The sequence below is a fragment of the Clupea harengus genome, unplaced genomic scaffold (assembly GCF_900700415.2).
Source record: "Clupea harengus unplaced genomic scaffold, Ch_v2.0.2, whole genome shotgun sequence".
In the NCBI taxonomy this organism is placed as follows: Eukaryota; Metazoa; Chordata; class Actinopteri; order Clupeiformes; family Clupeidae; genus Clupea; species Clupea harengus.
The window spans coordinates 1-18,841 of NW_024880378.1; the positions used below are offsets into that span (position 1 = coordinate 1).

An 18,841-nucleotide genomic window follows, 5' to 3' on the forward strand; every position below is an offset into this window, starting at 1 on the left:
TTTTCCTTTGGTTGTACCTTTGGTATTTATTTGTAAACAACATTGTGCAATAAAAAAAAAAAGACATGAATCAGCCTTGTTTGTTTGTTTGTTGTTGTTGGTGTTGGTGTTGGTGTTGGTGTGTGTGTGTGTGTGTGTGTGTGTGTGTGTGTGTGTGTGTGTGTGTGTGTGTGTGTGTGTGTGTGTGTGTGTGTGTGTGTGTGTAAGTGTATGTGTGTGAGATTGAGGGCTTCATGAGGTGGTGGATGCCGGCAGAAACCCAGTCACAGCAAAACATGAACGCAGTAAACTTAGGAAACATTCAGTCTCTTAGGAAAGGCATTCAAATGTAATCCTCCCCTGTGTAGTTTTTAAGCCATTTGTTGACAATGATGTGCGTCTTTCAGTGGGAAACAGATTAACACTGAAGAGCCACCCCAACAAAACGGCACCCAGAAATGTTGTTACAGGACCTCAACTGGGCCAGCTAGCAGGATCAAGGCCTGAAATGATTCACATCAGACTCATCTCTCGGGGGAGTCGAGAGAAGGCCAGCGTTTCTGCCCCAGTGCCCCCCCCCCCCCCCCCCTCCAAAAGCCCCTCTTTGGAAGGCCTGAGAAACAGAATGGTCATCTGTGAGAATCACACTTTTGCCCCTCTCTCTACTGAACAAGAATGAGGGGTCACTCTCTCACCACAGCTGCACGTACAGAAAATGGGGAACGAAAGAAAAAAAGAGAGAGAGAGAGAGAGAGAGAGAGAGAGAGAGGAGTCTGACAGGGAGAAGGAGGGAGAGAGGAGGAGGCGGAGGACTGTCTATTTTCTCCTCTGTCAGGAAATTCCATCTCGCTCTCATTATTTACCTATGTGGACAACAGACGCGAGTGTGCACAATGACAGCGGACTGGACGGGGACACCAAACAGACGGACAAAGCCAGACTGCACGCTAAAAACAATATCCGCCGTGGCTCGGGGTTGCTCACCCACGCCGGCGTGAGAAGCGCAGGCGAAGGGAGCTATCGCACGTTCCGTCCCCGACCTGGCTTTGATGTGTGGTGACGCATCGCGTCGACCTGCGTGCCAGCGTTCCGAAGCGCCTCAGCATGAGGGGAGTCCAGTTATCCCGCCACACCCTAACACAGTGATGTTCTCACCCCTGTCCCGTCCCACAATCCTCTAGCCAGACAACGCCGACCCCTCACCCAGACGGTTTGTCGGTTTGACACGCTGTTAACACTGGCTCTGTCTGTCCCGACCCCCTCACCCCCACGTAAACACGCGATCCAGAGGGGGATTTTTCTCTCCCCCGTGTCGGTGTCTGCTGGCAGGTGTTTCTCTGCTGTGTCTAAGGGAAACTGGGATAGCCCCCTTTCCCAGACGAATCTGGGCAGACCGTCCCAGCTCACCCAGCCAAGCCCAGCCCAGCCCAGCCAGTCATCCAGTTAAACAGCCGCTCGGCCAGACAGATGCGCAGTGTTGACCATTTTTATTGGGATTCAGGGTGGGAACTCAAAGCGGAGAGAGGAGGGAGAGTCAGCGGGCGTGGGGGTGGGGTGCGTTCCCCCACCTGAATAAACAGAGGGGGTAAATAGTTAAGGATGAGCCCTGGGCTTAGGGCCCTGGAGGAAGTGCCTGTGAAGCGGAGGCCCCCGCTGCACGGCCTGACAAAGGCGCTCGGGCCGCGCTGAGCCCCGCCATGGAGCGGCCGGGTCAACAGCTGCTGACCTCCAGTGGGAAACAACGCAGCGCTGACGTCCACTGGAGCTGCTTTCCCTTAGAAGCTGTCCACTGGGTTCAACACCAGCTCTCGCTCGCTCGCTCTCTCTCTTCCCTCTCTCTTTCTTCCCTCTTTCTTCCCTCTCTCTCTTTTTCTTCCATCTCTCTCTCTCTCTTTCTTCCCTCTCACTTCTCTTTCTCTTCTCTCTCTGCTTCTCTCTGTACCCTTCCTCGCTTCTTTATCCCTCTCTCCCTCTCCCCTCTCTCTCTCCCCCCTCTCTCTCTCCCCCCTCTCCATCCTTGTTCTCCTCCCACAGGTTTTGACAGACACACAAACATAGAGGCGAGCTGGGAGCTGTGATGTAGACAAAAGGCTTGGTTGATTCAGCTCCAGCTCATGTGATTAGCTGTGCTTGTGTGTCAGTGTGTCTATACTTGAGTGTGTGTGTGTGCGAAACAGAGAGTAGGGGTGTGTGTGTGTGTGTGTGTGTGTAAGCGGCCAGACTGTGGGAGCTGCGCGACCACACTTGATCCGGCTGCGCTGATTAATCCCGGCCAAAAAGCTGTGGTGGCCGGATTAGCAGGTTAGCTGCCTCGGGTGCCTCTGATTGGCTTATCTGCCTGATGAACTCCACAAGTGAGCGGATGAGAGGAGCGCAGGGGCGGCACGTCAGACACGGCAAAGCAGAGGGGGGGGGGGGGGGGACAGGAAAGAGAAAGAGTGTGAGTGTGTGTGTGTGTGTGTGTGTTTGAGAGAGAGAGAACGAGAGAGAATGAAAAAGGGGGGAAGTGAGCGAGAGAGAGAGAGAGAGAGAGAGACCAGTGGGGTGGGGTAAGGGAGGATAGATGCCCAGCACTGCAAGACTGGACAGGGTCCCAGCCAAGCCCGACACATACACCAGGGCCAGGCCTGCCAAAAGCCACTGGCTCTATTCATACAGTCTAAATGAACTGATCACAGGAAGTAGGCAGGACAACAGGCCATGCTCAAGCTGAAATTAGTGAGGCACATCCAATCAGATTAGAGGACTCAGCATTTCTTGCTGGATAGCTTCTGCCTAAATCTGTATCTAATTAGACCCCTTCTCAATTTGAGGGGAAAATGTCTTAGTATTCGTACGTCAGTATCCATGTGTTTTCTGTATATTTTCCCCGGCAGTGTGTTTGGTTTCTTATGGGCTTTCGTTTCCTGACCCACCAGAGCTGTGCTGTGTGACTCAGGTGCTGCGGACGGCCTCTGCTGCGGGATCACAGGCCCACTGCAGTCCGACAGCATTCCAGCTGGTGAACCAACTGCAGAAGGAATCTGGCCAGCCGGGACGGCACTGCCAGCGAGATCCGGGATGCGAGGGGCAGAGAGGGGGAAGGGGGTCTGTAGCTGAGGTGGGTGTTACAGTCACGGCTTCTCACAGGTGGAAACCGAAAACTCCCCCCACCCCCACCATTCCCTATCCGTAACTATGGTGATTTCCCTGCAGCCAATCCCCACTTTCCAACCCCCACCCCCCCTCCTTTCCAGTCAATTCCTGTCTGGCAGATTTTACAGTACGGAAGGTGATTGACAGGCGCAGCTGTGGCTTCAACTGTTTTCAGCTGTGCGGCTTTTGGATGGTATGCCTTCCCATGGTGCACCGCAGGGCTGACCCTGTTCCATAGCAACAGGCATCTAACCAGGCCAAAAAAAGAACCCACCACCACTCCAGTCCAGTCCAGTCCAGTCCAGTCTACTCTACTCTACTCTACTCTACTCTACTCTACTCTACTCTACTCTACTCTACTCTACTCTACTCTACTCTACTCTACTCTACTCTACTCTACTCTACTCTACTCTACTCTACTCTACTCTACTCTCGCACAATACTGGGTCAAATTCACTGCCCTAATGCTTCCCCCTGTCTCTCCGCCCTACAGTGCTCCAGACAAACATGCCCCATGCTGGAAGCGTTAAGCTGGAGCAGGAGGAGGAGGAGGAGAGGGATCCCCACACCACCTCCTCCTCCTCCTCTCAGTGTGTGAGTGTAAGCCTATAGCGTGGGCTGTAAAATCATTAGATGTCTATAGGGCCCATATAGTGACAGAGCACTGGCAGATGGAGGGCGAGGGCCTTGGGGAAACTGATCCAGATTGTGTGAACGTCACGCGGGAGATGTGGGTCGATGCAGGGGAAACCTGCGCTACCCCCCACCAGGGCGCAATGATACTGGGGTGTGGGTGTGGGTGTGTGTGTGTGTGTGTGTGTGTGTGTGTGTGTGTGTGTGTGTGTGTGTGTGTGTGTGTGTGTGTGTGTAGGACTTGAAGGTAAAATGCTCCAGTGTGCTACAGCTGTTAAGGAGGTGAGAGCAGTAATAGGGCTTTATATTCCACTTGGGCCCAGTGGGATTGAGTCATGATTGTGAATGTGTGTGTGTGTGTGTGTGTGTGTGTGTGTGTGTGTGTGTGTGTGTGTGTGTGTGTGTGTGTGTGTGTGTGTGTGTGTGTGTGTGTGTCGCTATTCAGGGAGCAAAGGGCTCACAGCTGTGGTATACTCACAAACATGCGCGCACGCACACACACACACACACACACACACACACAGAGAGGAGTGCTTTCCCCAAATAGGGCAGTAAATCTCCAGTGGCATGCCAGCCGAGGCGATCCCTGCAGGCCGAGTTTCACAACCCTGGCCTGGGGTGAGGGACACACGAGGGCTCCCTCCTCATCAAGGGGCCTCAATCAGCACCCAGGGCTTCCCAGCGCAACCACAACCACAACACAAGAAAAGGACTCTCCTCCACCTAAGCCCTCAGTGGTCACACCTCTGCATCATGCATAGCATCAGGGTTTTTTATGTTCGTTTTTTTTTTTAAATCCTGGAGTACTTTACAAGAGGCATTATGCTTGTGTCTCTGCGGATGGTCTAGCATGATCTAGCGTGTTACTTACAGGTAGAGGACTGCGATCTTGGGAGAGGCCGGCCCAAAGGAAGGGATCGTTGTGAGCTCATTGTGGTCCAAGCGTCTGCAAGGTGAAACACACAGGTGTAGGTGAGATTACAGTTAAATGACAAGACACAATATTACAGTAATCCAATGCGTTATGTAAGAGCGCCTGTGTTGAAACCAAATCTGCATAGCCTGAACTGGACTATCGGAGAGGAAAGATGAGGTTGAATTCAGTCTGGCGTGTGTGTGTGTGTGGTTCTGTGTGTGTGTGTGAGTATGAGTATGCATGTATATGTGAATATATGGGTGAATTCAGCCAGTTGAGTAGGGATTGTATGCATGTGTGTGTGTGTGTGCGTGTATTTGTTTGAGAGTGTGTGACTACGCACAGCTGAGAAAATGAAACACTGGCTTTTGTCATTCTTAAATCCTGAGGGAAAAGCCAAACGGCTGGGTGATCTCTCAGCTTCAGACACAAAGCCAGTGTGTCTGGCCTGGCTCCACACAGACAAAAGTCTTCAGCGCCATAAAATATTTACAGCCCATGGATTCCGACTGGGGGCAGGTGATGATATAAAGGGTTGATAATAAAGTCCTTTTCTACCCATAATGCTCCATAAGCCAAAAAAAAAAAAAAAGATTTAAATATCTCTCTGAAGAGGACTTCATTTCATCATCCTTGCCTGACTTCATAGGCACTATGTTATCGTACAGCCTCTGTCTACGCCCATACAAAAACAAACCCATAAAGCCTACATTAGGAGACTGCACTAGTTTTGCAGCTATAGGTGGATGAGCTTGTTTTGGCTCTGGCCTTGAGCCGGCCTGATATGGGTCTGCCGAGCTTGAACGGTGACAGTGACTGTGACGGTGACTGTGTGTGTGTGTGTGTGTGTGTGTGTGTGTGTGTGTGTGTGTGTGTTCACGGCAGTGCAGTACATCTGAGCGATCCGGGAATGGGAAAGGCCGTATTACTCACACTTCTCGCAGGTTTGGGAAGCTGGAGAGGATATCCGTATCGACTGCTGTCAGCTTGTTGTGGCTCAGGTTTCTGAAGGAAGAGAGGGAGGAGAGAGAGGGGGAGAAATGAAGAAAGAAAGGAGACAGAGAAAAGAAGAGGGAAAATCAGTCAAAATCTTACTGTCCGTCATCAGCACTTTGACACTTGAATCAGCGACGCCAAATTAACGTTTCTGTTTGGGGCAAATGGCTTCTCTGTATCGTTCAAACAGAAACTAACCCACATGCGTCCAAAGGCCATCAAACTAAACGGTCCAACCCCCCCCTAGTCTATTTTACAACTGCTGCTCCCAACATGTGATTTTAGTCAGGTGCCATGCCAAGACTCAAAACGCTGAGGTCGATATGATTGGTCTCCTGCTGTCATTCTGGCACGGCCGTAAGCTCCGGGACCCGTCCTGTTGAAACTCTGGAGATTGATGATGGCACAATCTCTCCATGCATGTCAGACCCCTCAGATGGATCTCCCATCCCTTCCTCAACAGCTGCCAAGCACCTCTTGGATGATCTTATTAGGATGAACTTGCCCTTGGCCTTTTTTCTGTTCGAGACACTTACAGCTTTTGTGGTTCAATGACTGCAAACATTGAGGCCTTGCAAGAGTCCTAGTTTGTTTCTTTTTCAGGTGGCACACGCACATGGCGTACCGAGGTGTTGTGGTGTGTCATTGATTAAAACATTTATATTTTCTTCCATCTTAGACTCACAAGGATTCATGACATCTTTCACCGTACCTACTTTAATGGATCAAATGAATTGGAAAAGTTTTTTTCGAATTATTTTGCATCCCACATTTGTTGGGTCTCTGGTCAAAAATGAACCTGTAATAATTTGTTTCATGGTTGGTAACAAATGGTAATATAAATGGTTAAGTTGTCTCACATTTAATGCAGCCAGGTGTGTGTTGATGTGAATAGGTGTGCATTTTCTTCATAAATCAAACCAGTCAGTTTTGACCAAAGTGTTATTGTGTAAAATTACAGATTTCATTATATATATATATATTTTATGCATATTTTAAATGTGTTAGTTGTTAAAAGACATAGTTAATTACACAAAACATTAATAATCCTGTGATTTTGATTTGCACTAGTTGCATATATTTTGTGAATTTCCCTTATTTGAAATAAAACTGAGTGGTACATCATTATTAAAAAGAGGCTTAAAAACTAGAAATGATATACAATTGTTAAAAATAACCAGGATTAAAACTTACTGGCAGTTACAGTGACTTTGTAATGAATGACCTTGACACAGGCACTTTGTTGCTGAAATTCTGGCATTTTCAATGACAAAAAAAATAAACTGGCTCAAATTCAGTTCAAATGTGTGATGATATTTCTGTCTTATTGAAGGCATGTCTGAACACTGATCTCTGACCTGTCCTCCCTGTTCCACAGGAGCTCTGCTGCATGCGCTCGTTTGGGTGGAGCCCTGAACTCTGAAACCCCAGTGCAATGCGTCGGGGACACAAGAGCCACCTGACGCGCCGCATTCCTCCCGTGCGACCGAGAGGACAGGGAAGTCCATAAGAATAACAAAAGCAGGGATCAAATCACAACAGCTGCCACGCAAAGCTGATTTTTTTTTTTTTAAACAATCCTGACAAATTAGGTCCTAGCTAGGAGTCATGCGTCAGCATTCAGAGCTGCTGAGAAAGAAGGACCGCTTCGGCCTTACAGTCCGCACTGCAGTCCACTCACAGTGCGCGTGTGTGTGTGTGTGTGTGTGCCGTGTGTGACGAGATAATGGTGGAGTGTGATCTGCCCTGGAGGCAGTGCTTTGACAAGGTGCTGCGCTGTGATCACACACACACTCACCTCTCCCTACCGCCATTGTGCCATGGATTGCTAAATTGCTATCCTCTGGTACAGAGGGCAATTACCTAATTATACTGTAGCAAAGTGAAAAATTGCAGGGTTTCCACTGCTCGGCTGCGCCAGGGGGCAGGAATAGCACTAAGGCGATTGCCGATTTGCTGCGGCAGCCCTCGCTAAAGCTGCGGAATGGCCGGGAACAAACAGGCGACTAGGACAAATTTTCTCAAATTTTTTTTAAAAAAAAAGACTATAATTCAACAATTTTCACTGGCTTTCAAAACCCAAGCCTCCATTCAGGTGTTTTTTTTTAGTGTGTGTGTGTGTGTGCCGGGCACCCCCCCCCCCCCCTCACTGCCAGCCTATGCCAACTTTGCAGATTAAAGGGCAGAGGTCTGATATGGCAGCTGCCACGTGTTCACTCTTATCATACCAGCCCGATTCCTGCAGCGATAAGATCTGCCACTGGCCTGACGGGGACTCACACTAGGAAGCCAAAGACCGAACCAGCGCAAAAATAACTTATTCAACCTGACCTACAGGGTGCCACTGCTGGCTAACGGTCACGGGACGAGGGGGTCCGGGGGCGTATTTGTGAGAGTCTGTGTGGGGGGGGGGATTTGCTCTTGCATCTTCATTGAGTGTCGGGGCCTTTGATTGGCCGCCAGGGGAGGAGAGTGTTTACACAACTGTGAATTCTTTCCTCTCTTTCATTGCTCTGCATTTTAGCCTCTATCTTATCAGATCACTTTCACACCTACTGGATGACCCTGCAGCGAGGAACGGCCTCTTTCCTTCTCATGAGTGTCACAATCTCACACACACACACACACACACACACACACACAGTACCCTGGGACTGCGCACGCGCACACACACACACACACGACACTGCAAAGGCTATTCTTCCTGTGTCAAAACACAGAGGCCATGGTTTTAATTTAGTCCTCCAGGACAAAGACAAACCAAGGAAGACCTTAACAAAAGAGAGCTCTGGGGTTTGGTTAGAGCTGCCTTAATGTCTGTCTCCCTATTTATTTACTGTTGTGTACATGCCTTGTAAAGCATTTACCAAAAAAATGCAACTCGAAATGCCATTCCTTTCCTCCATTTCCTTGGCATTTAATCGCCAGGACACCAGCCAGTCTTTGACCTGGGAGCATGTCCCCTGCCTCCACCATAACAAGGACATGTCCAAGGGTTAAGAGACAACTATGCCCCCTCAGTCACCCACCCACCAACCGACCCTGCCCGACACCCCAGCCCCCCGCCCTCCCACACACACACACAGGGCTGAAAACTGAGGTCTGGGAACTGACTGACGACTCTTCAGGAGTAAACCCTTTCCCAGAGACCCACACCTCCTCTACCCGACCAAACCCAAATGTCCGTCTAGGCTTCCAAGTGAAGGTCTGCATGCTGGAAGAGATGTAAGGATGACTCAGTTCGTTAACTGTGTATTGGGCCGGTGTGTGCCTGAGCCAGAAAGTCCTGTTTAAGAATTCCACTGTTCATTCACACCCCCAGCCCCCCACCCCCACCCCCACCCCATACATACATACACCCCAGACAAAAGGGCGAATGGCCAACGACTTCCTACCCCAGGAAACGGGAGCGGAGGGCATTCGCACTTTGCAAATGCGAAGGTCAAACTCATTTAGGAAGCGATGACTGAGTGAGGGGAAGGAAGGGGGGAAAAAAAAAACACACAGGACAGAAATCCAAACAAGCGAAGGAAATAAAAACACTGCACTGCCGTCGGCTCATTCGGCAAAATCAATGAATGCGCACGTGCAAGTTCAACGAGGTCCACACACCAAACTGGCTGGAACATGAAGATATATCCTGGATCCTTTTCCCAACTGCTAGCACCTTTTTAGTGCTTCACAGATAAAGAACTGAAGTCATATCTTCTCTAAGGAGTTACTGTTACTTTCAGGCATATCTGCCATGAGGAATTGCCCCTACTGACTCCATGCTAGCATAGCTTCACAACCACATTCACTCCAATGGACACAGCCCCTGGCGGCTCCTCCATTACAATGTGTGCTCTCTTGCTCTCTCTCCCTCCCCTCCTTTTTTTTTTAAAACACCATTCATTATCTGCAATCTGTAAAAGCAGGGGAGTGATGTCATTTTTTTCTCACTTTACAGCCGCAGCTTTTTTAATTCTGACAGTGAGAGGGGGGGGGGGGGACTGCTGAAGACACTCTTTATCTGCCCATCTTTATCGCCGATAAGAGGAGTGTGAACTTCGGTCTTTGGAAGTGTGAAGTGATGTCAATGATGGCCTTTTATGATCCAGCTGGAAAGACAGAAGCTTCTTTAGTGCTTTCCCGCCTCCCCCTCTCTCTCACACACACACACACACACACACACACACACACACACACACACACACACACACACACACACACACACACACACACACACACACACACACACACACACACACACACACACACACACACACACACACACACACACACACACACACACACACACAACCCCACTCCATTCACCGAGCCCAATAAACTAGTCAAAGAATAACCTTCTGTCAAAGCTGGCCGACCAGACAGGGGCCAGACAGAGACTCGTACCACACAGGCCTGTTTTTTTTTTTCTCTCCTCTCCGACTCGCTTGCGCTTGCGCTCTCTCTCTCTCTCGCTCTCACCTCTACCACCCGTCTTCCTGTCATAAAGGACTGTTTACAGCCCAGCAACGCCACTGATAGGGGAACTAGGAGTAACAGCATGGCACAATTTTCTTCCGTACTTCGAAAAGAAAGAAAACACACAAGGCATAAAACTGGGAAGGAGCAGCAGAGAGAGAGGCTTTTCGCCCAGAAAAAAAAAAAAAAAAAACCTGTATCAGATAAAAGATGTTTTTGATACCCAGAGACACAAACGTGGCACAATCTCCTCTGATCAGCACATTTCAGGCAAGAGGATAGATATAACAGCTGGCATTTTTTATACACACACACACACACACACACACACACTTCAGGGCATTCTCATCTAAAGTTTAAGATTACCAGAGTCTTGCACTGCTAACAATAACACAACCCATTCAAACAGAGAAAAGTGAATAGTCTTTTAGTGTGCCAACAGCAGAGAAAGATCAAAGGAAGCCTTTACGGGAAAGGCTGCACGTTCAGCAGCGATCCGAGTTTGCTGTGTAAACCAGCTAGGCCCAAACACACAAGAAAGGGAGTTTGGGAAGGGGTCCCACACACACTTACACACACTCTCCCTGGCCTGAGGCACAGCATGAACCCAAGCCCACCGACGCCAGCCAAGAGTCCGTCAGGGAGGGAGAACAGAACAGAACAGAACACACACACACACACACAGCCGTCTACGCAATTTAGTGAATGCTAATCACGCACACACACACACACACACACACACACACAGCCGTCTACGCAATTTAGTGAATGCTAATCACGCACACACACACACACACACACACACACACACACACACACACACACACACACACACCGTACTTGCAGAGCGCTGCAATTATTGTACAGTGTTCTTCCTGCAAACATAATAAACCTCGGGAGAAGGAAGTCTGCTGTCTAATGATCACTCATTTTCTTCACTTTGAAGTCGTTCAGATTCATTTGTCATAAGCAAGGCAGAACAATAGCACTTCAGATGGACCCTGCCAATGGTATTAGCTCAGATTAGCCGGCTAGTTGATTTTCTACGGCACTCTATGAAAAGATTTGTGTAATTATGGGTCTTTATTCTGTGTGTGTGTGTGCATGTGTGTGAGAGAGTGTGTGTATCCTACCCTTACTTCTGTATATATGTCTTGGGAGGTGTGTCTGCAATCCAGCATTCACCCATAATCAAGTTTGTGTATGTGTGCGCGTTTGTGTGTTGAAGTACAAACCAGATCTCCTTAGCCCTACGTGTGTGTGTGTGTGTGCGCGCACGTGTATCATTAACCCCCAGATGGTTGCCCAGACTGCTGTGCGTTGGTCAGTGAGACAGAGCCAGAGGCCTGTTTGGGGAAGTTGGACCAGGGCCTCTCCTGTCTGCCGTGAGCCCAAGGGGTGTGTGTGTGTGTGTGTGTGTGTTTGGGGGAGGTGGGGGCCTATTGAGACCAACCTCTCCTACTCTCGTTCCCCCCTCTCTCTATCTTGTTCATTTCTTTCTTGATAATTCCTTTCCCAGATCTCCAAACTCCTTCCAGATGTACAGAATTCACAGATGATTCATCCATCAAATCCACTTGCAGACACTCAGTTAAACAAAAAAAAAAAGGTTGTTTTTCTTTAGGGGTGGGAGCAAAAGAGGTACTATGTGGAGGTAATCTGTCTGACACAAAAACGTGATAACTGTTTGTCCCTGGAAGTGTTATTATATTGTAATTATTCTGGGCTTCTGAGCACTGTTGTCATGCCTGCACACTCGTGTCCATCTTCATAGACAGCTGTGCCTACCTGCACTTTCACACGCCAACATGAATTGAAGGCATGCTCAGCGATGAGAGCGAGAGCGAGCAAGAGAACAGAGAGCACGGTAGAGAAAGACTGGAATAAAACAAATGATGGTGTCACAATGGAAGTGGCAGTCTCAAAACAACAAAACCTCGCAAAGGACTCGCACCTCTCATCTGTTTTGTTTCCCAAATCTCCAAGGTAAAACAGCTAATCCCCTCTCGTCCACATATGCAAGGCGCAAACAATGGTCTACACGAGGCCCGCCACACAAAACAGCTGCTCTTAAATCAGATCGCTTCAAAGCACAAGCTTGGGACTTGTACTTTCATCCACCAGAGTTGTGAACTACAGCCATTTTGTCAAGGAGGTCTCTGTGGAAATTGCTGCGCGGGGGGGGGGTGGGCTACGAAGAGGAGGCCTAGCGTTTGGGAGCGAGACACATGCTGCGTGCCTGGCTGTTGGCGTGAGGGTTAGGGTGAGGGTGAGACTGCGACCAGAAGTGCCCTTTTCTCTCTGCCCTCACAGTCGCATTTAAAAGCCAGACAGGCCCTCAAGCGTAAGAAAGCGGGCAAACACTCTCTGACCTTGGAAACGTTTTGGTGATATTATCTAAGAGTGGCCCATTAATGTGCTAGCAGCTAAAAGCACATTAATACATGCACATTCAAACACACACACACACACACACAGAGAGAGTTGTCAGGTCGCAGGGCTTACGTCTACGGAACACTGGCACTGACAAAACCCCTCTAGGGCTATAAACGGAGGCAGGGCCCCAGTTTAACACCTCCCACACAGGTGTTCATGAACAACTGCCCCCACCACATACACACATTCTATATACACACACAGACCCCCACACAAACAAACAGCAGCAGTCCTCCATAACAGGTCCATTTCCTTCCCCTTTCCTTTCCCAAAAAAATAAAAGACATTTGATGAGCTAACAAACACCTCAAGCAGGCATTCAATGCTGTTCACTCCACAGAGCAAGGACTCAGCTCTATGCATTCACACACTGCCCACATGCTCTTACAGGCACCACGCGGTAACTGCCAAAGGAGCATTGCACAACAACAACAACACCACCACCACCAACAACTCCTCACATTCTGTGGGCCTCTACTGTTTAGGTGTGAGCCTGGAGGAAGGGGTGTGAAAAAAAAAAAAGAAACATGGCCTGGATGAGTCGACACGGTGAAAAAAAAAAAAAAAAAGCCAGGATTTTGAGGAGGCCGAAAAGGAGTGTGTAACTCACGGCCGACGGCACGTGCATGACGGCCAACGTCTTTATCCCTGTGCGAGTCCCCATGCAAACACGGGGAATCAAACAATCACTCCCTGCATCACGTTAGCAGAGAGATCCAACCGTCTCAAAAAAGTGTGAGCCGGACTGTTCAGTTCACAGAGCTCTGCCTCGTCTCCGTCCGCCAATTACCCGTCACCTTTCTGGACGCGGGGTTGAATCCACATGGCCCCCTCCCTCCCTAACTCCCACCCTCTCCCGGAGCAGGACCATTGCTTACTTGCATCGTAGCCAGCCCCACCAGGAGCTGGAGTGCCACTGGGGAGCTGTAACAACACAGGGCGACTGGAAGGAGAACGCTGTTTGGACAACTGGAAGGTATTACGAGCCTGATTCTTTGCACAGCCATGTTTTCTCTTTCCTGATGGATCTACCTCGGATGAGCACCCATGATGCACCTCCATCTCAATCTCCACATCCTCCACTACTACGGCTTTGCTACTGTGAGATCTGTCAGCACTGTGTTAAGATAATACAGCTACATTATGGGGAGGGAGAGGAGTACTCCTTACATCTCAATGCCTCATACATGACCTTCCGCTTAATCCATGCCAACTTGCATTATTACAGATTTACCAGGAATTAATGTTTGGTCAGGTCAGATAGCTCTGAGAAACTTTCTGTTAGTCCTTTAACTTCGGTTTATATGAGGACTGTGAAATATGTAGGAGCCACGGCCTTTAGAGTTAACAGGTTGATGGCACTCAACGTGCATATAGTGGGACCACTGGTCATGTTTACCAACACACGGTGCACAGACACATCCTCTCAGGACACAGATCTGTCGCATTACAGCTACCGACCAAACTGAGCTAAACATACGTGGGCCATTTTATTCTCACCCCACCTTCATCACCTGGCACAGGGTCCCCTCGAGTCTCACGATAAAGACAGGGATGGTGAGCGCCTATGTTGTCCTGTGCATCCTGAAGGATGTACTGCTCAACTTGTACTACTGAAGCATATCATCTATAACTAATCAAATACTGAAAAATGGCTTTCTGCCAGGTAGAAGTGACAATAGTTCGGAAGGAATAAAAACATGCCTCGTGATTTTTAGAAGGTCCCTTTTTGAGGTTGTGCAATGCATTATATACAACATAAAATGTCATAAGGCTTGTTCTTAAGATACAAATTCACGTGTTGCAATAACCCATTCATGTGTTACAATAAATGATCTTACGTTCAGACTTTTTTTCTTTGGACTTAAAAGCCTTTCAAAGTTTGCTAATTACTATCTTTGAGGGCACTTGGAGCTTTATAATGTGTTATTGACATGTTGTAAGGCCTTGTGAAAAAAAATGTGAATGCATTAAGGATATCTGCTTTAACGTGTGCTCTTCCCCATGAAGACACTTGGGGCGTGCACTCATTAAAATTAAAACCAAAAAATGTCAGAAACATCAGGCTGTCCACAATCTGCATATTTAGCCCATCAATGGTACAATGAAATGAATTAGGCTTCCAAGCATTTTTCCTCTTGCCCTCAGGAAAGCAGGTATAACACCAGAGGCAAATTTAGCATAAAATAAAGATGATAGCCGTTTTGGATCAATTACAAAACAACAGTAATATAGTGTGACAAGTGGAAAACCTAAAGAAATTGCTACTCATCTTTAAAATATTTGCAGTCTACAAAATCCAGAGGATGGAATTAAATTAGAGCGGTTTCCAAGAATCTGAAGGTCATTTACATTTTGAGTCAACCTCACAGGGTAAAGCATGTGGTCTACTTGTTGAGTCACTTAAACACATTGTGTTGTTCACTACTTTGTCAGTATTAATTGCCAAGTTTACATTTCTGCAAGTTGACACTTGAGCGATCCAAACTGAAATGCGAGCGGAGATGGTCATATAATTGTGTCAACCTGAAGAGTTAGGGCATATTTTACCCAGTGGAAATGTACACTGACTTATCTGTGAATTGAAATACCTGCCTGATATTCTTTTCCCTAATTAAGCATTAGTTTGATTTGACTAGCTAAATGTATTGACTCATTTCAGTTGAGGACAGGTTAACTAACTTAAAGTCAATGTAAACAGTATTAAAATCAGTTAACTGTGATTGTGTCTTTAGTCTGTTATGTTTTATATAAACTGAAGCTCATTAGCTCTGGATTATAAAATAGAAATGTAAGATAGAAGAACATGCTTTATAAGGCATGGTTTTTTTTTTGTATTTAAATAGAAAACCCATTGAGACATATGTGGTTTTTTTTAAAGGCTACATAGGCTTCAGGCAGACTATTTAGCAACAGACAAGCCTATACGAAGGTTCTGATCTCAGAATGAAACAAAAACAAGACTGGAATCAAGTGTCAAAATCATCGACAAGGCCGTTCTGCAGTCAGTCATAGAGGCTGAAGTTTTGTACCAGTGTAGCCTGAACTTGTTCATTGTAAACAATTAGCCCAATAGCTATAACATAACATCTTATAATAAACGAACTGCTGCGTTTCACTTATTTCACTGTGCATGCTGTAAGCATCAAATACTCACGTGTGCTATCCTAAAACTGTAATGTCACTTATTCCACAGCAGTACCATCGGTTCAAGAGGTACCTGGAAATGTGTTTGTGTATTTAACATAGCCTACCCAGGTCCATGCCCGTCATGCTATTTTTAAGAAAAGCACGTAGATAAGCAAGACATACATGCCCAAATTCGAGCTGTTCAACGTTCATAAAGTAATTTTTCTGAGAGACGGCTGATAAAAGACTATTTCATAGCATATCCCAGTTGTTGTTGTGATGTTACTTACATAGAAATAGTCCCAGCTGGCAGGTCCTGAGGAATATACGTCAAATCCAAGTTGCTACAGTCAACAGTATCTCCGTTGCATGTACAGTTTTGGGCACATGGTATATCTGCGCTCAATCCGTAATTTAGTACCAGTTCCAGGGACAACATTAAATAAAATGCATAATATGAAACAGATCCGATCTGACCCAGGGAGGCCGCCATTTTGTATCCAGTCCTAATCGCGCGGTGGCTTGATCGTTCTCCTCAAATCCACAAATTGGAAGTCTGATGTAGATTACTGATGATCTTCTCAAAGATGTTACTTTACACTCATCGTGTTGTGAACACTAACCAAGTAAACTCGATAACAGGAGCGCGTTGCGATCCAGTGTAGGCTACATTTGATTTCTTGTAAGAGCTGAGCGTAAGATAGCCTAATTGTCTTCCCGTGCTCTGTATGGCTAACTAAAAATCAAAGGTGAATCACGATTAACAAGGCAATAGAAGAAACTTGTCCAGCGGCCAAAACTAAATGCAACTTGCAGGCAGTTGTCCTTAAAAGGTTGAAAAGGGGGTCTCCTTGTAAGTTAGACGCTTAGTTTCGGCATGCCTTGGTTAGGCTGGTTGAAACGGTTTAAATGTTCTCAGTGTTTATTATGCTATAACAACGGAATAAGTCAATAAATCGTTGTTATTTCATAAACAGTCTCGTCAGAAGTGGAAAATGCAAATACCGCGTTGAGTTTAACATTTTCCACCAACTTCCAGCCACCATGTTCACGTTGCACGACACTGTAGCATCGACACTAGAAAACAAAGTTTCTCCCAGAGTCGCCGAAATCCAAAAGGTACAAACTTGACACAAAGTAGTCTTGAATATCGTTACCAAGTTTCCCGTCAGCGCCAGCTCGGCGCAAGCTGAGTGGTCTCCGGAACAATTTTCAAAAGCAAAACACAACGACCAAAGATCTCTTCAGTAAGCGTCGACTACGTCCAACTTTTCACACAGATTTCATCAAGTGAACTCGCAGATGTCCCGTAGGTGCTTATCAGATGTAGTATATTGTCAGGAAATCTCGGTGATCCGGTTATTAACAAATTCAGCTCCCACTTCAAATCATGCCCACCATGAGAGTTTTCCCTTCTTCTGTTCCTACTTTCCTTTTTTTCTCAGTGTTCCACCGTCCCACGTTGGATACATCACAACCCATGGGAACCTCCCATTTTCGACTGCAATTGGCTGTCCCACTACTAGGAACGGAAAAACTCTTGATCTGATTGGCTGTTGTGGAGGTCTCAGGCGCCATAAAGTTCGACTTCCAGCTGTCATTCACAACTGGTTGACTCCGCCCTCATTTCCCACCCCGGGTGTGAAACCACCTCCTTTCACTCTTAGCGCGTCTTAAAGTTACAATGTGGAAAATGGGCTTTGCAGTGCGTTTTGGTAGAACAGTTTTGTTGTTTAGTTATGTTATTGGCGCTATAATGGAATTGTGCCTGAATGTTTTACCGCAATCCGACTTCAAGCATTAAAAAATTAGACCGGTGTAGACCTGCCTTATCCCGCTAAAATAATGGTTCGACGAAGTTTATAGGTCGTGCTTTCATGTCAGCCTTAAACTACGTTTAAATTTCACACATTTAAAAAAATCACACATTTTCTGTATGTCACTTGTTTCTCTTTTTCAGCATCCATACATATTTGTATGTTATGATTTTTGTACGTGGTGTTTTATTTTCACACCTAGTGGCATTCGTAATAAGATGGTTTTGTTGAGCATTGATTTGTTGGTGATATATCTTCCACCACTATAACCACATACAAAACTGCAAGGTAAGGAAAGCAGACAAAGCATGTCTATTGTTTTGTGAAATTCACTAAATAAATTCGGCCTACCACTCAATATCATGTTGATGCACTTGATACACGGTGAGCAACTTCACCAATGGGGAGTGCACCATAGGAATACAATTACTGTCACTATAGGCATGCGGCTCTGCATTTTATGCTCTTTAACTGAAATGGCATTTGGATCAGGTATTTTGGTGGGCTATTTTGAGTATACTGTTGACATGGCTTCTTAGTTGATTTATCTGGAAGTGGACCAGCTGTAAATAAGTTAGTGTACAAATGCCTTTTGTGTGACATAGAGGTCAAAACACCAGGTTAAGATTGGGAATAGTACAGTGCCACATATCATTTGGAATGTTCCACACAGAAGCACAGGCTATGACAAATTATATTTTCAATTCAATGCTATGTTGATCTATTAGAAATAACTGGGTTTGCATGCAAACAACACCATGTCTTAGAACTCCTATCCACTATCTGGAACCATCTCTTTTGATTTAGATGAATTATGAATGTCACAGCAACATCACTTCAGATCTTTAATTCCTGTCAAAACTAAACAAAACAAAAGATTTCCGCATATGTTTCTCATGAAGCACATGTGAGTAATGCCTATTTTGATCTGTATTGCATGTGCAGATGTACTGTATGTCAACAGCAAGCACCATTTTAAAGGGTTTCAGGGCAAAAGTGAGGGATTTATGGTCCAGTTTGAAGGGTGGACAGCCCATTAAAGGGATTCACCATGTGAAAAAAAAAAATATTTGCAGCTTTTGCCGCCTCAGCTGGACCTTTGCTTTACCCACCACCCACCACCACCACCTTCCATTGCATCCTCAGTGGCATCTGCGCTGCGTTTGAGTGATGGGAAATGTGTCCTGAAAGCGTGCTGGAATGGCGATAATGAGAGCAACAGATGAGCGCATCTGTCTGTGCAAGGAGCGCCTTCTAAGCCCGGGCCACAGCCTTCTCACATATGCAGGCTGGAGCGGGATGAAAGGGGTCTGTGCTCGCTGTCAGGAAAAGT

General features: G+C 46.8%; 1 protein-coding gene across 1 annotated transcript; it reads right to left on the reverse strand.

Moving 5' to 3' along the window:
• Positions 1–4,169: 4,169 nt before the first annotated feature.
• LOC122132009 (leucine-rich repeats and immunoglobulin-like domains protein 1) lies at positions 4,170–17,145 on the reverse strand. The gene is made up of 3 exons (XM_042706757.1): positions 15,982–17,145; positions 5,597–5,668; positions 4,170–4,693 (listed from the first exon to the last, which is right to left on the reverse strand). The coding sequence occupies exons 1-3, from the start codon at positions 16,182–16,184 to the stop codon at positions 4,615–4,617; spliced, it is 354 nt and encodes a 117-aa protein (XP_042562691.1). The 5' UTR covers positions 16,185–17,145; the 3' UTR covers positions 4,170–4,614.
• Positions 17,146–18,841: the final 1,696 nt, after the last annotated feature.

Bases quoted from the DNA above. Each gene is read 5' to 3' on its own strand.
- LOC122132009 (XM_042706757.1), bottom strand. From the start codon at position 16,184: ATGGCGGCCTCCCTGGGTCAGATCGGATCTGTTTCATATTATGCATTT. The intron at 5,669-15,981 runs GTAAGTAACATC...CTCTTCCTTCAG, and splicing joins CCAGCTGGGACTATTTCTAT to AAACCTGAGCCACAACAAGC. The intron at 4,694-5,596 runs GTGAGTAATACG...TTCACCTTGCAG, and splicing joins TTCCCAAACCTGCGAGAAGT to ACGCTTGGACCACAATGAGC.